Source organism: Aulonocara sp. 'chitande type north' Nkhata Bay, linkage group LG4 (assembly GCF_057382095.1).
Source record: "Aulonocara sp. 'chitande type north' Nkhata Bay isolate Kocher_YH1m ecotype deep benthic linkage group LG4, A_spYH_male_GT1.1, whole genome shotgun sequence".
NCBI classification, from domain to species: Eukaryota; Metazoa; Chordata; class Actinopteri; order Cichliformes; family Cichlidae; genus Aulonocara; species Aulonocara sp. 'chitande type north' Nkhata Bay.
Genome location: NC_141347.1, coordinates 11,543,917 through 11,559,198, shown reverse-complemented (window position 1 = coordinate 11,559,198; position 15,282 = coordinate 11,543,917). Strand labels below are relative to the sequence as shown.

Genomic DNA, 15,282 nt, shown 5'->3' with positions numbered 1-15,282 from the left:
ACGACTGATCCGTGTTAAGGACAGAATGAATGGGGCCATGTATCGTGAGATTTTGAGCCAAAACCTCCTTCCATCAGTGAGAACTTTGAAGATGAAACGAGGCTGGGTCTTCCAACATGACAATGATCCAAAACACACCACCCGGGCAACAAAGGAGTGGCTCCGTAAGAAGCATTTGAAAGTCCTGGAGTGGCCTAGCCAGTCTCCAGACCTCAACCCCATAGAAAATCTGTGGCGGGAGTTGAAAGTCCGTGTTGCTCGGCGACAGCCCCAAAACATCACTGCTCTCGAGAAGATCTGCATGGAGGAATGGGCCAAAATACCAGCTACTGTGTGTGCAAACCTGGTAAAGACCTATAGTAAACGTTTGACCTCTGTTATTGCCAACAAAGGTTATGTTACAAAGTATTGAGTTGTATTTTTGTTATTGACCAAATACTTATTTTCCACCCTAATTTACGAATAAATTCTTCACAAATCCTACCATGTGGATTCATGGATTTTTTTTTTTCACATTCTGTCTCTCACAGTTGAATTGTACCTCTGGTGCAAATTACTGACCTCTGTCATCATTTTAGGTGGGGGAACTTGCACAATCGGTAGCTGACTAAATACTTTTTTGCCCCACTGTAGCTTGTACTCACTACAGCCTGTACATACTTATAGTTATAGAATATTCACAACATACTTCATACCGTGTACATTATAACATGCCATAATAGACCCATTTCTGTAATATACTCACATATCTATATTATTGCTAATATATATTGTAATATATCTATATCACTAAAGCACTTCTGGATGGATGCAAACTGCATTTCGTTGCCCTGTACCTGTGCATGTGCAATGACAATAAAGTTGAATTCTATTCTATTCTTTTCTCTAGGAATTAGTGCAACAAATGAAATGCACTTGATTAACTGATGATCAGCATGTGTGAGCACCCATATAAGGCAGGAGTTCTGTCACTTTGCTGGTTTGCAGCCACAATTTTTACAGGAGTGGAGCAAATTCAGCCCAAGGTCACACCACGACCACGCAATCCTCAGAGAAACTGAAAAGAAACAAAAACATAGCCACATCTCAGACTCTTTTAAGGTTCATAACAGTCCAATTAGAAAAAGGCTGCATCAATACAGCATCTTTGTGTCTAGAAGGTACATGGCAGCACAGACTGGGTTTACAAAGTTGCATCTGAACAAATTAGACCACCAAAACAGATCAGACCAAATGAAAAGCACCACATTTGGCAAAAACCAAACCGCCTATCAGCACAAACACCTCCTACCAACCGTCAAACACAAAGGTGATGAGGGCTTGTTTTGTTGCTACAGAGCCCGGGCACATTGAGACAACCGTGGGGCGATTTGTCCAGCAGATAAAGTTTAGCTTAAAGTGGATCGTGCACCAAAACGATGATCCCCAGCACAACAGCACACTCACAACAGGACAACTGACAAGGGACAAAACCAAGGTGCTGCACTGGTCGAGTCAACGTGCACGCCTCAATCTGGCTGAAACTCACTGCTGTAGTGGGACCTTAACAGAGCTTTGCATGAATGAACCTGAAAAACTCTGAACTGAATGTTGTAAAGAAGACTGAGCCAAAGTTGCTCCACTGCAAAGTAAGAAACTAAAAAAGTCCAGCAGAAAACAAGAACTCCACATTGTTGCTACTAAAGGTGGTTCTACAAGTTTTTGACACACTGTTTCTCCAGTTTGGCTTTTTTCTAATGCATAAATAATGACACGGTGTAATATGTCATATTTTTTAGTTCATCTGAGCTTCTATTTACCTTATTTTGAGACCTGCTAAAGACAAAATCCTGATGTGTAAAACCTCACAACTGGAAGATGTTGTACTTTCTTTTTTACCATGACTATGCACATCAATCAGAACCAGGTGATTATGGTGACACTGTGGCGTATCTCTCTATAACACTGTCTAATTTAAAATGACTAATTTGTGGATTTCACACATAAATCATCTTTTGTCAAACAGTGGGTTCCCTCTGCAGGTGAAAATGGAGAGAACACAATCTGTGCGTCATGTCGATAATGCCACACAGCACTTGACATTTGTCTGTTGAAACTCCAGACAATGAGGCACAATGTGAGTGACTGTGTGTGTGGCTGTTCACTTCTTCACTGCAGCTATTTCTGCGGTGAACTGGTGCCTCTTGATGATGTTAGCTAATAACATGTCCTCTGTGAAAGTCATCATCATCACAGTAAATGACAGAGCAGAACAGAGAGGCTCACAAATGACTCCGCGTGGAATTGAGCTGATGACTGCAAGTGTGCCAGCACTTCAGTGATAAGATAAACTTTGACATAATTGCGGCGGTGTTTATCTTTTCAGCTCGGGTCATTACTGACTATTGACAAGGCTCGTGTCTGAAACAAACTGTAACATAAATGAGATTATCTTTTTTGTTTTGTTTCGCAAAATCAAAATCTGACCTTCAAAGGCCAGAACACAAGTTATCTGTTCCTCTGCCTATCACTTAAGTTCATCTTCTCTCAGAAATACATGCACGGTGCAGCTGAATGGCAGTTCTGTGCATCCCTGTTCCATTCACACCCTCTAACAGTGGATTACCTTGACATCAAAGGGAAACTTTCTGTGGTGAGCTGCGTTTGATATAACGCTGCATACAATACAAAATGGAAAACATGCTGAACAGTAAAAGCAAAGACTTTTCTTATTCGTGATTGTGAACAGTTTTTACATTGTTACATTGTTTCTGACTGAAAATAAATAGCTGCTGTAATCCTGACACTTTGCACACAGGCGGGTTTGCTGGTGTTATATTACAAGCAAGTGTCCCAGGTCTGGGAGGGTCAGTGAATAACTCTGTAATCAGAACTTAAAAGTTGCATGATGTCTACATTATAAATTGATATTCTGTATAAATATATATTTAATAGAAGAAGAGGCATTTTCAAATATATCATCTTTATAGGAAATAACACCATTTTGGACACATTAAGCAAAATGTGCTCATTCAAAAACCTGATTAGAATAAAATCAGGTGCTTAATAAATATCCTGACAGACCGGTGTTCAGACCTGAGATGGTAATGAACAGACATCCTTCTACAGAACCCAGTGGGTTGACCATATGAGCAAAAACACCTTCAGCAGCAGTCCATGAATTGGGTGGGACCTTTACTGCACATCCAGGGGTGTGTCAAGAAAGAAGGCATGGAGCACCAAAATATCTATTTAAATTTGTAATTATAGTAATCTACAGCTGCTTTGTGACTGCACCACCTGGTGGTGCAATGATTAGCGCTGTCGCCTCACAGCAAAATGCTCCTGGGTTCAAATTCCCCAACTGTGTGTGGAGTTTGCACGCTCTCTCCGTGCCTGTGTGGGTTCTCTCTGTGAACTCTTCAGCTATACTGGCAATACTAAATTGGCTGTAGCTGTGATTGTCTGTTTTTCTGCGGTAGCCCTCTTGCACACAATCAATTTTCACACTATTTGTGTAAGAGCACTGGCATGCACAAAGCTGTTTTATACACCAGTTTTCTAAACTGCATTCGTTCCTGATCAAACAGTCCGGCACCAGGTACAAACATGTGTTATTTGTAAAACATTCCACTTTGATTTCTGCAAAATGCACATACAAAAATTTTTTTCTATTTAGGAAATTTTCTTTGGCTAGCATAAATGAGAAGATGCTGAATTCTATACAGGGATGTTTTTTATTTGATAATCGAAATAAGGACGTGTTAGTGACAAAATACACATATATAGTCACAGACAAAACCACACTTTTTAAAAGGTTGGTGCAATGAAAATGGTTTGCTCCTTTTCTAATTTTTCTCAGTTTTTTGCACTTTTGTGAAACCTGAAGGTTTCAGATCATCAAACAAATTTCAGTATCAGTGTTAGACTATTCTGTACCTTGCTAAATCATAAATTACCCACTCTTTTGGAAAGGAAGGCATGCCTTCAGTTTTACTAGCCATAACCAGGCCTGATTACTACCAGATACAACCAGTCTGGGCTAAAAGATCTCCAAAAGCAATGCATCATGCCACGATCCAATGAAACTCAAGAACAGTCGAGAAACAAAGTCACTGACATCTTTCAGTCTGGAAAGCTTTACAAAGCCATTTTTAAGGCTTTGGGACTCCAGTGAACCACGGTGAGAACCGTTACCCACAAATAGAGAAAACTTTGAACAGTGGTGAACCAAAATTACTCCAACAAGCCACAAAAGAACCCAGAACAGCATTAAAAAACAAAACAAAAACAACAACAAAAAAAAACTGCAGGCCTCACTTTCCTCAGTTAAGGTCAAAGTTCATGATTCAACAATAAGAAAGACACTGGCATCCATGTGAGAGCTCAAGGAGAAAACCAATGGAGACCCAAAACAACACAAAGGCTCATCTCACAGTTGCTGGAAAACATCCTGAAGATCTCCATGACTTTTGGGAGAAAATATTCCGTGGACTGACGAGACAAAAGCTGACCATCATTTAAAAACAGCAATTTGCATTTACTCAGATTGTATTTGTAATATTAAAATTACTTTGATGATCTGACGTATGTAAATGTGACAAAAGTCAATTTTTAAATAAAAAAAAAGCTCGAGAACTCATTAACAAATGAGATGGATAATACTCTTTGCATTGATATAAAATGTGTAGATTACTGCATTGTGTACCTCAGATTGTGTGTTTTTCTTTTTGCTACATTGTGGGCACCTTGCTCTTTACACAGTTACATTTTAGGGAACCAGTATCATTTTTAATACAATAAACCTCTTTTCATTTGATTCTGAAACCATGCTTTATGCTTTATAAAGGTTTAAGGTAAGGGTAAAATAATGGCCACACCTCTGTTAAGTAAGAATTTCATTGGCCAGGGAAAGACACGAAGGACGGTGTTGCTTTCAAATGCTCTTCCGTTGTAATTCCAGTAGATGGAGATGTGCGTCTACAAACCCCTCAGAAGCGTCACGACAGTGACTCAGTGCATGTGTGAATCTCGAGCTGCTTTCCAGGCCACCTTTCTGCTGTAGCGTTAACGCGCCATCATACAGTATATCAGAACATGAGCACAATCCAGCCAAAGCTGTTTAAACGTTCCCCGTATATGTGTGCTACAACCTTCACAGCTCTGTCTTATGTAACACAGAGGGCCTCCTCTGTGAGGCCCTGTTACCGTCCTGTTAATGGCAGCACACATGACACAGATAATTAATTAATCACGGTTTTTCTTGTTGTTGTTATTTTAAGAGATGAATGTATAGACTATATCATAGACCATGCCAGTTCTGTGTCATTTCCAGGTGTACGCACACACGTTACAAAGCTAAAATAAACAAAAAAATAAACGCTATGTGGACAATCCGAGTGCTTTTTTATGACAGCCACAAACTTTTCCTAATTCTCATTACCCATCCAAAACAAGCCACGCAACTTCTGAGGGATCCTCAGATGGCCACCGAAAGGTGGGAGGAATATTCATGGTTCTCGAGAAGATAACAGAAGATCGGAGAGAGGGAGAGAATGAGTGAGAGCGAGAGAGAGAAAGCCAGGCCTGCGAGTGTCTGTGGGAGGGGAAGGGGGCTCGTGGAGAGGAAAATCAAACCCACCCAGGGCTCTTCATACGTCACCGTTCACATCACAGATGTTCCCACAGACACTCAGTGTGGGTTGTGGGCCGAGGCGTGTGGAGAGCCAGTATGGCTTGAAATTGGATTTTTTTTTTTTTGTCTTTCTTCTTTTTTTGGACTGTGTGTGCCTGCATTGTAATATGTAGGCCTGCCTACTGCGTAAATACAGACTTAAGCGCTGGAGTGATATTTAAAAGTACTCATTCTGAGAGTTGGAGCTGTATATAAGTCATGAAAATAGCGGTGTGATGTTACATGGTCTGTTTCACTGCTCACACTTTATATATAACTGTACATATGTAACTGTACACAAAACTGCTGAAATATAGGAAACATGTACTGATCTCAGTGTACATCCCCTTGAATATAGGTTTCTTGATAATAATAATTACAACAACAAAAAGTCACAGAAAAAGGAGAACTTGTGTGGGCGAGCCCGGTTCTGTTTCCACGTCCAAACGGCAAAAAACAAGTGGAGTTGTTATTGATGGAAATTAAGTATTCAAATACGTGTCAAGTTAAAAGAGAATACGGGCTACCTCTCCAAAACAGCTTGAGGTGAGAGTGCGCGCACAAAACCGCAACCTTACCTCCTAGACTCTTTTGAAGTGGCTTTCGTGAGTACTGAGAGAGAGAAATCGTGTATTTACGCCCAACTGTCTTGATTATTTGTACGTCACCGAGTGTGTTCACAGGACAGAAATCCCCCTTCGGTTTTCCTGAGACCACGTCGTACACAGCTGCTCTCTCGGCCAGTAGTCTCATGGTCAGGAAAGTTTTTCAAGACCTGGTTTCCGTGGAAGCTGAAGATATATATATATATATATATATATATATATATATATATATATATATATATATATATATATATATATATATATATATATATATATATATATATATATATATGTGCTGCCATTAACAGGATATATATATATATATGTGTGTGTGTGTGTGTGTGTGTGTGTGTGTGTGTGTGTTTAATGATTCATTCACATCCTCTTAACACGGGACTTTTCCCCCCTCTCGCTCTCTCTCCATCTTCTGAGATCCTGCTGCCGCGCATATTTGGCCGCTGATGCGTCCCACCAGAATGTTGTCCTTGGCAGCGCGCACAGCCCCATCCATCCACACAGATGCTCCTGCGCGCTCCGGACGCCCACTCTCGCCTACTGCTCTGCCAACCGGCGTGGCATCTTGAGACGCCCCCGGCATTCCTGAAGGTACTAAGTCACTGTCACTTTCCGTCGTGTGCGATCTTTCAATTACACTGACACCTAAAAGATGCTGCAACAACTTTGAGGCTCGAGCGCCGCCGATAGTTGGCTAGCGTATGAGTTTAAGAATCTTCATTTAATATATTAAAAAATAACAATATTAAAAAGCACCACGATCACAGCCGTTTTATTACTGCTTCCTGTTATCACGCCAAGCTCTTGTTTAGCTTGTCTAGCTGATAAGAGATAAGAGGATCGTACTTTGCTCTCTTCCCGTTTAAACACTTTATTTTACAATTGCACAATAACCAAAAGGAAATTCCGCCACCCTCATGAAGTTCGCAAATCTTATCGATACGGTATATAGAGGGAGTGAGAAGGAACCTGTTTGCGTTACCTGGGCGGGGGTTCCCAGAAATCCTCCCCTGTGACGAAGTAGTCACCAGTATGCCCATATATGGACAGCCCCTGCGTAATTAGGAAAGGCCTACATACGCAAGCTACGCTCTGTGCGTAAAAACACCGCAACCAGAATGTGCTTGTGTAAGAGTTCCTCACTGGGAGCTATAGTAACTGTTATGGTTACAGTATGGTAGGAAAGAAAACCTCGTTTGCTCTTCCCACTCTTTCCCGCTGCTGCTGTTGTTGTTATTCTAAATTGTGTGTAAATGTGTGAAAACAAAAACGCTCAACTCCACCATTTCATTTTTCATTTTTGAGACACTTTACTTAAATATACAACACAAATTATTTTTTTTTTAAAAAGAGACACTGTAAACATTGGACATCAGTTTGTCTGGATCAACCGGACACATGAAATAATTTACACAATGAATAAATGCAGCCAACAAACAAAAAACTAAACAAAATGAAAAAGGAAGATGGTACAAAGTAAAACAAATAATCATTCCCATTTTCTACCATTAGTAAACCCGACTTATGGGCATGTGTGCCCACTGTGTTGCTCAGTGTCTGCTCAGTTTGGATGCTGCCCTGGATTCTAGGGTTGAATGGTCCTGTGAGGAGTGTCCAGCATCCGGAAGTACCATTACAATCAGTCTTTTCACCCAAAAACAGCCTTTAGTATCGTCCACACCTGGCCCTTGGCCCTGTGATGCTGACTACACACGAGCCGGTAATTCCAGTGCTGCGCATGCAGAACATGACTCCAGTGTTATCACTTTTCAGTCATTTTTTCTTCTTCTTAGTAGTCTCTGGTGTGTTTAGAACGCCTCCAGCTTGCTCGTGAGCATCAGCTGGCAGCCGCTGCTCACGTGTGTCAGGACCTTCTGTTTGAGCTGAGCCACCTGATCCCGGAGCACCGACGCCGTGTTGGAGAGCCCCGCGTTGTCGTTCTTCAAAACTTTCACCTTCTCCTCCAGCCGCGCGATGCGCTCGAGCTTGCGCCTCCGGCATTTGGTAGCGGCTAGTCGGTTCCTCAGCCTCTTGCGCTCCGCCTTGATCCTCTCCTGGGTCTCCAGGTCAATCGGGGACATCGGAGGCGAGCCGTCGCTGCTGAGGAGGTCGGGCACGGTCTGAGGCTCCTCTTTCAGAGAGACCAGCCGCTGCGGATGGAGTCCGGAGACGGGGAGGGTATGCTGGAAAGCATGCGCGCCGTGCATCGAGCTCTGCTGGTGGTGGCTCTGCTGGTGCGGCGGCAGGTAGCTGATGGTGGCTGTGGGGTAGCTGGATGATGAAGATAAGTTTGTGTTCGGGCAGTAGGCGTTCAGTGTTGTGTAGATGGGGGGCTCGGGCTGCAAGGCGGAGCCGAAGACGCTAGAGGCCGCCGGCGAACACGTCGTAACTCCACCGGCTCCGATGGACACGTTAGGGGGGGGCATCTGGTTTATCTTGTGGAGCTCGTCCAATGCTTTCACAAAACCCTCAGCGAAGCCCTCCTGCTCATCGGTGATGCCCCGGTTGTAGAAGTACTGGCCCGGGGTGGGAGTGGTGATCACACCGTTACTGTTTTGGATGATGAGCTTCTCGAGCTCTGGGGATGCGAGCTTCAGGGACCCCACGTCTTGCTGGCCCCCGTGGTACAGGTCTGTCTCGGCTCTCAGCTGGGATTTCAGGTTGCGATAGGGCTCTGTCAAGTTCAAATTCATATTCTGCTTTATCAGTTTGCAGTCGTGCATTGGCGCGTCTGAGTGGCCGTAAGCCGACAGAAAAGAGTCGTCATGATAAAAAGGCTGTTCCATCTTTGTAGACATAAAGTCGTAGGAAAAAAGTGAGCTTACCGGCCGCTTACAGAAACACAGTCTCTGGGTAATCAACAAAAGTCAGTGTCAGCAGAGAGCATGCATCAAATCGGGCACTTGTAGTCTCTCTTAAACAGTGTTTCCAAATTAAAAAAAAAAAGGAAAATCACTCGAGGATGGAGAGCAAAGGAAACAAACTAGTGAAAGTCCAGCAAGAGTTCAGTATCAGCGGATTTCAAAAGTCTTTCCAGGAGCCTGTTTGCTGTGGTTTTTTCCTTCAAATCCTGTGAAACAAAACTTCTTTCTCGCAATTCCTATTTGCCGCTGTGTTTGTCTTGGTGCTTGTTGAGGTGTGTTCAGGCGGGTTCATGTGCGCCGTTTTATATACGGTGCTTCGTTGTCATTGGACAGAGTCTGTGTCTCCGCGCCCATCGAGTGCGTCGTCAAGTGACGCTAATGCCGGGAAGAGGCGACTGTAAACAAGCCTGTAGGCAAGAGAGCGCTCCGAGGAGGGCTCGCAGCGGAGACCGATGTCAGAAATAGAAAAGTCCGATGCATTTATGCACGACTTTGCGCGTTTATGGGCTGAATCAGTGGTTGTTGGGTAAGCGAGGAGGTGAGATTATTCCGTTAGAGCAAGTCGCTGCTTTTCTAATTCATTTGTAGGTTCTTTAATGTGTCTTAAAACTGCGTTAAATGCGCCAGTTTGGGTTCATTTTATGTCATTATAGCTTCATGGGATGCCCATTAGTTCACGCGCAATCTGTTGTTGGATCCATTGGGTATGAAATATACAACAAACATCAGCTGTTTACTGCAATCGGTCCCATGGAGGAAGTCGAGACTCCTTATATGGGCACACTGACGTATAAGTTCCTCTTCTGGACAACCGGGAAGCCAGGCCCACTCCAGGCCTCATTCCAGCAGCATTCCTGCTCCAGTCTAAATCCATGTGGCTAGGCAAGTTAGGGACTTTCTGCCTCAGACGATAAGTTCAGTTCTTCTAGAAAAATAACATTAATTATTTAATATGAACCATCTTTAAAAAATAAAAATAAACATCCTAACTTGTGTTAATATTCATATATTTTTGGGGGGTGCTCACAGGTATTGATATGATATATTCAAATGATTTGACTGCTCCACTTCTAAGTGACGCCTGAAAGCACACAGCAGTGACACACATCAGCAGAGCAGAAAACTGTGATCAGCCACAGAGCAAACACTTCCTCCTGTAGTAATCTGATAGGATGCTGATGTTGGCCATGTCGCCTGAAGTAAACAGCTTTGATCATGAAATAGAGGAAACTGAGGAAATTCTGTCCAACACAGCCAAAGAGGGGGGATTACACCGGGCAAGATTCACAAATAGTGTTTTACCCTTTTGATGTCAGAAGGCCATTAAAAAAACCACCTTTTTTTCTTTCTTTTTTTTGTTTAGATTTACAAGCAGAGTTGCTGTGATTTGCTCGGTAGGATCTGGCGTTGAGAGAAAAGAAATATGATTCCTCAATAGAGCACCTGTCTCAGTAGCAGAGAAGGAAACCTTTGTCTCCTGTTTGTACTTCTTCCAACGCCCACACAATCAAGCACCACTGCCTTCACTACTGTATCCCACATCCCTCTACACACAAATCAAGTCAGGTAGGATGCTTTGCAAAATCCTCTGGCTGCTCCTGAGGGATGAATCTCTGATCTTGTGTACTGAAGACAAGGCCGTGGCAGAATGTATATTACAATAACAGAAGCATATAACAAAAACTGGCTCTCGAATCTTCATCAACATGTGCAGATGATCAGTGTGACAAACCGCCTATAACCCTATCAAATATTCACACCACCCACCATGCTCCAGATGTGTTCCCATTAAAAGGATTATAAAATAGATATTACTTAACAATTAATAAAGGCAGGTATTGTCTGCTGAAGTGCTTCGAGGAAGTATTTTCAAACTTGGCACAAACATCCGTTTGGACTCAAGGTTCACCTGATTTGAATTTGGCGATCTCGCAAAAACACATTCTTGGCCAAAACTCAAGAATTCTAAGGTGAAATATTAAATGGCACACAAATGTCTGATGGGATGCTATTCTGACATTTAATTTCTAAAAGGTCAGAGGTCAGCCTCAGTGTGAGATCATAACCTCTAATCTTTCAGTTTCGTGATTCAGGAACAGAAAGGGAGACTGTAACTGCATTTCAGATTTGGTCAGATATTCAGACGTGGACGTGAAGTTTGGTGCCAAAAGTGTCAAATTCCTTTGAATATGTTACTATTTATATGTGCTTGGACAGACCTGAATTTAAACTGAAACTTGACTTGTTGAAAGAGACATACAACCACAACACACTTATGTATATATATAATTTTTTTTTTTTCCATTTTTACATCTACCAGGCAGCAACCTCCAGGGCTCAGAAAGAATGACAGTGCAGAAATGCAGTTCCTTTAATGGCCACTTGAGGCGCTTTCTAAAAGTGACCCAATCTCCATAAACCTCCATGTTAAAATACCCAGCTTACAACATTAAAAACCATCCTGGTATAACGAAGGGCACTGGTCTTTATGGAGACTTTCCACATAAATAACATCTGTACTGTTAAGTTTTTTCATAACGCATCCGTTTGCATTATGAAAGTTATGACAGCTCATATTAATGAGTGTACTAGCATTGGCAGCTTTAGCTAACAGCTTTCTTGTGTTCGCTGTTCATGTCATTTTAAAGAAGTTTTAATGGAACTGCCTGATAAATAATATTGCCTTCTGTAAGGTAAGGACCGTGCAAGTTTTTGGTAAGAAAAATAATAGCATTTTAATTGTTCATATCTGCAGTTTGGTAACCAAGTGAGCTAGCTTTAGCAGCTCATGTTGAATTTGAGAAATGTTTATCTTGGGACGCGCCCACTGTGCGTCACAAGGGTTTTTTTCAACCGTTTTTTTCACTTGAAGTGACCGAATGTCATTGACTTTCTGTGGTCTCAGGTTTCCAGTTAGCTGCTAGTCACTTCCTGTGTGGACACACTCAGCTTTAAGCTGAGACTTTAACAGGCGGTCTAAAATCAGTGATCTGTGACTACTTCTTAAATCTGGAAAAGGTGGATGTTTCACCCATTTATCCATCGTAGTAAGATAGCTGTTTCTATTTATTGTTATTTAATAAATGTATAGATTTGTTTCTATATAGAACAGTTTATGCGTCACATTAACACAAACCTTTATTATTGCAATTATCAACCATTTGCTTACTCTTACTCTTATCACTTTTCCCTCCATTCATTTGCTTCTGCTTATCCGCTTCAGTGTCACAGGGAGGCTGGAGCCTACTCCAGCTGTTAAAGGGAGAGAGGTAGGTCACACCTGGAGAGGTCGCAAATCTGTCACAGGGCCAAAACAAAGACATAGACAACCATTCGCACTCACTTTCACAGCTACGGCCTATTTTGAATCACCAGTTAACCTAACCCCATGCTCTTTTTTTTAGACTGTGAGTGGAAGTACCTGGAGACAACCCAGAACATCCAAACTCCCAGGGCCCGAGCCAGATGGTGGATTCAAACCCAGGACCTTAGCTTGCTGTGAGGGGACAGCAAGCTAACCCCTGCTCTCAGTTTTCCATCTGTTAGTTAAAACAGAGTTGATTAGCCGAACTTTCCCACGAGCATGCCTAGAAAAGTATAAGTTTACACCTTGGTGGTTTAGGCTGTGCTGTGTAACAAAAACAAAACCCAGCACAAGAATTACACAAGAGTACAGTCATATTTGTATATTTCAAAACAAGCACAGCCACACCTTTGATTATTTAATCTGTGACTTTCTCATCCACAGAATACCTCTCAGTGTATTTCCGACCTGTGCCAGAGCAGGGGGAAGGGGCTGGATCAAGCTTTCAACAGGTTTTCCCTTTGGGTATGAAAGTGACAGCCACCACCCTGTAATACTATGTACTTGCCTTTTAAAAACTCATCATCCGTGTTGTTTAGGCCTAAAGCGGAGAGAGTTTTTAAACCTGTCACAGAAAGGAGAATGTTTATCATTGACAGCCGTTTGCTATATTCTTGACATGACTGGGAAAGTTAACTGAAATCACTACTTTTAGGTTCTCCATGCCTGATTGTAATTACCTCATCTCAGGTAATTTGCTGGTATTCAGAACAACTATTTTAACTCTATGCCTTTTTGTGAGTATCCATGGGAATATGGCTAAACAGAGGAAAACAACAATTCCTGGCAGTGTCTTGCCTCCACTTTGCCACCTCCCTTATAAATTCTGTCCTCTGTGCAGCTGCCTGTTTCTGATGCTCTGCTGTTGCTTAGGTTTAGGTTTTATTCAGCACTGAGGTTTGAGGTTGACCACACTTCCAGTGACATTTTGGCACAGAACAACAGCACAGGGTCCAGAGCAGTGAGTGTTTACGGGAACACTCGTGAGGTGGCACCGTGCCATCCTGCCAAATGTTAGTCAAAAGCACTAATGTTTGCTAAGCAGTGGGAGAGACAAACGTGTGAACGTTGCGACAGATGTCTAATATGGGATTTTGTTTCTGCTCAGAACAATCTCTATTAATCACCGCCCTCAATTCTAAACAGAAGAGCTGTGAAATTTGGGTCGATTTAGCTCTAAGCGATGACGTGGTGATTAGTTGAAGGGATCAGGTTGCATCTTTTGCAAAAACAATAAAAATCTTTTTAAAAAAACGTGTCCGACATCTTAGTCACATCTTGATTAGTCACATCTCTGTTTAGTCTGTTTAGATTGTGAGTTCTTCTGTGTACTCTAGTATAGAAATTCCTTCAAGTTCTGCTTTTTTTTTTTGTACAGGAGTTCTACTAATACCCCCAAACCAGCTCTACGATTTAGTGTTCATATTTTTTTATGCATATTTTTGGGCAAACTTTCAAAGAGTTCCAGGGCAGGACGAGCTGCTTGGCAACAAACTCGGTTTAAACAGTCAGGATCACATGGATGACTGCCAAAACCAACTGAGTGTTACCTGCTCGGGCTCCTGGGTGAGTTTGGGAAAGGCAAAGCCTGAGGGTGGGAGGAAGCTGTTTACGGTAAGAATAAGAAAAGTGTATGTGTCTTAAGTATGTGTGTGTGTGTGTGTGTGTGTGTGTGTGTGTGTGTGTGTGTGTGTGTGTGTGTGTGTGTGTGAACAAGCACGTATATCACTCAGGGTGGAGTATGAGTGTGTGGTGTTTTTTTAACCACAATGTGAACATCTGCAAGAAGGGAGGCTATAACAAAGACTAAGGTGTTCACAGTGAAAATCTTCAGATTTGTGATTTTGACTGAAAGTCATTTTTGTGCATTTGAAATATTTGATTCAGTAGATGTGTATCTATGCAGATTTCTAGATATATTTTTGCATTATTAGTGCACAAATCTTACCTTGGATAATCCCCATAATTTCTTCACCCTATAAACTCTGTCCTTCAACAGAGCAGGCTTTCACAATAAGCCTACTTATTGTGAGGACTGAGCTCTCCTCACCTCCTCCTCTCAAACTGTCCCATTGTCCCTCGCCACCTCTGCACAACTCTTCTTTTGTCAGAGCCGGGCTGCCAGCCTACTTGTCGTCTGCTTCTCCGCAACGTGTCGTCCTTTTGGTTGGGCGAGATGGCTCCGTCTATGTGACTCACAGAAGACAGGGCAGCAGGGGAAGGGGGGGGGGGGGGGGGGGGTGGCAATCAGAGGTCAAAGCCCCAAGCTCGCTCCACGCTTTAGAGTCTTTCTCTGACCTTCAAAACTTCGCAAAAACACCCACTCAGCAGAAAAAGAGTCGGGGTTAGAGCTGAGAGAGCGGGAGGGTGAGGGGAAAGAGAAAGACGGGCTCAGTCAAATGAGGTTTGTTTGTGAGGTGCCCTCTTGACAAAGCAGCTGACTCCTTCCTCTGGACATAATGGGGCCTCTCATCCAAGGCGATGCTCTAATCTGTTGTGACTATGGTCACTTCACTGCCAGGTCTATTAATAGAGTGATCCATCATCATCATCATTTGCATCATCATCAGCATCACATGATGGTCTGATGATGTTTTCCTCCTCTTCACTCTGTCAAACCCAAATGGCCTGTTTTGATCTATTATTGGTTCATCTTCAACCTTTTCATGAGCCACTAATTTGAAGGCTAGAGTTCATGAACTTTTTATCGGAGGACGCATCACTGCGTCCAACGCTGCCTGGCAGCTTCAATAAAAGATCGAGGTTTTGCAACATCCCATT

General features: G+C 42.6%; 1 protein-coding gene across 1 annotated transcript; it reads right to left on the bottom strand.

The window, feature by feature from the left end:
* Nucleotides 1-7,558: 7,558 nt before the first annotated feature.
* Nucleotides 7,559-9,424, bottom strand: junbb (JunB proto-oncogene, AP-1 transcription factor subunit b). Its single transcript, XM_086288402.1, has one exon. It carries the CDS (start codon nt 9,069-9,071, stop codon nt 8,082-8,084), a length of 990 nt encoding a protein of 329 aa, XP_086144528.1. The 5' UTR covers nt 9,072-9,424; the 3' UTR covers nt 7,559-8,081.
* Between the last annotated feature and the right edge of the window lie 5,858 nt (nt 9,425-15,282).

Excerpts from the sequence above, each read along its gene's own strand:
- junbb (XM_086288402.1), bottom strand. The coding sequence starts at position 9,071 with ATGTCTACAAAGATGGAACAGCCTTTTTATCATGACGACTCTTTTCTG.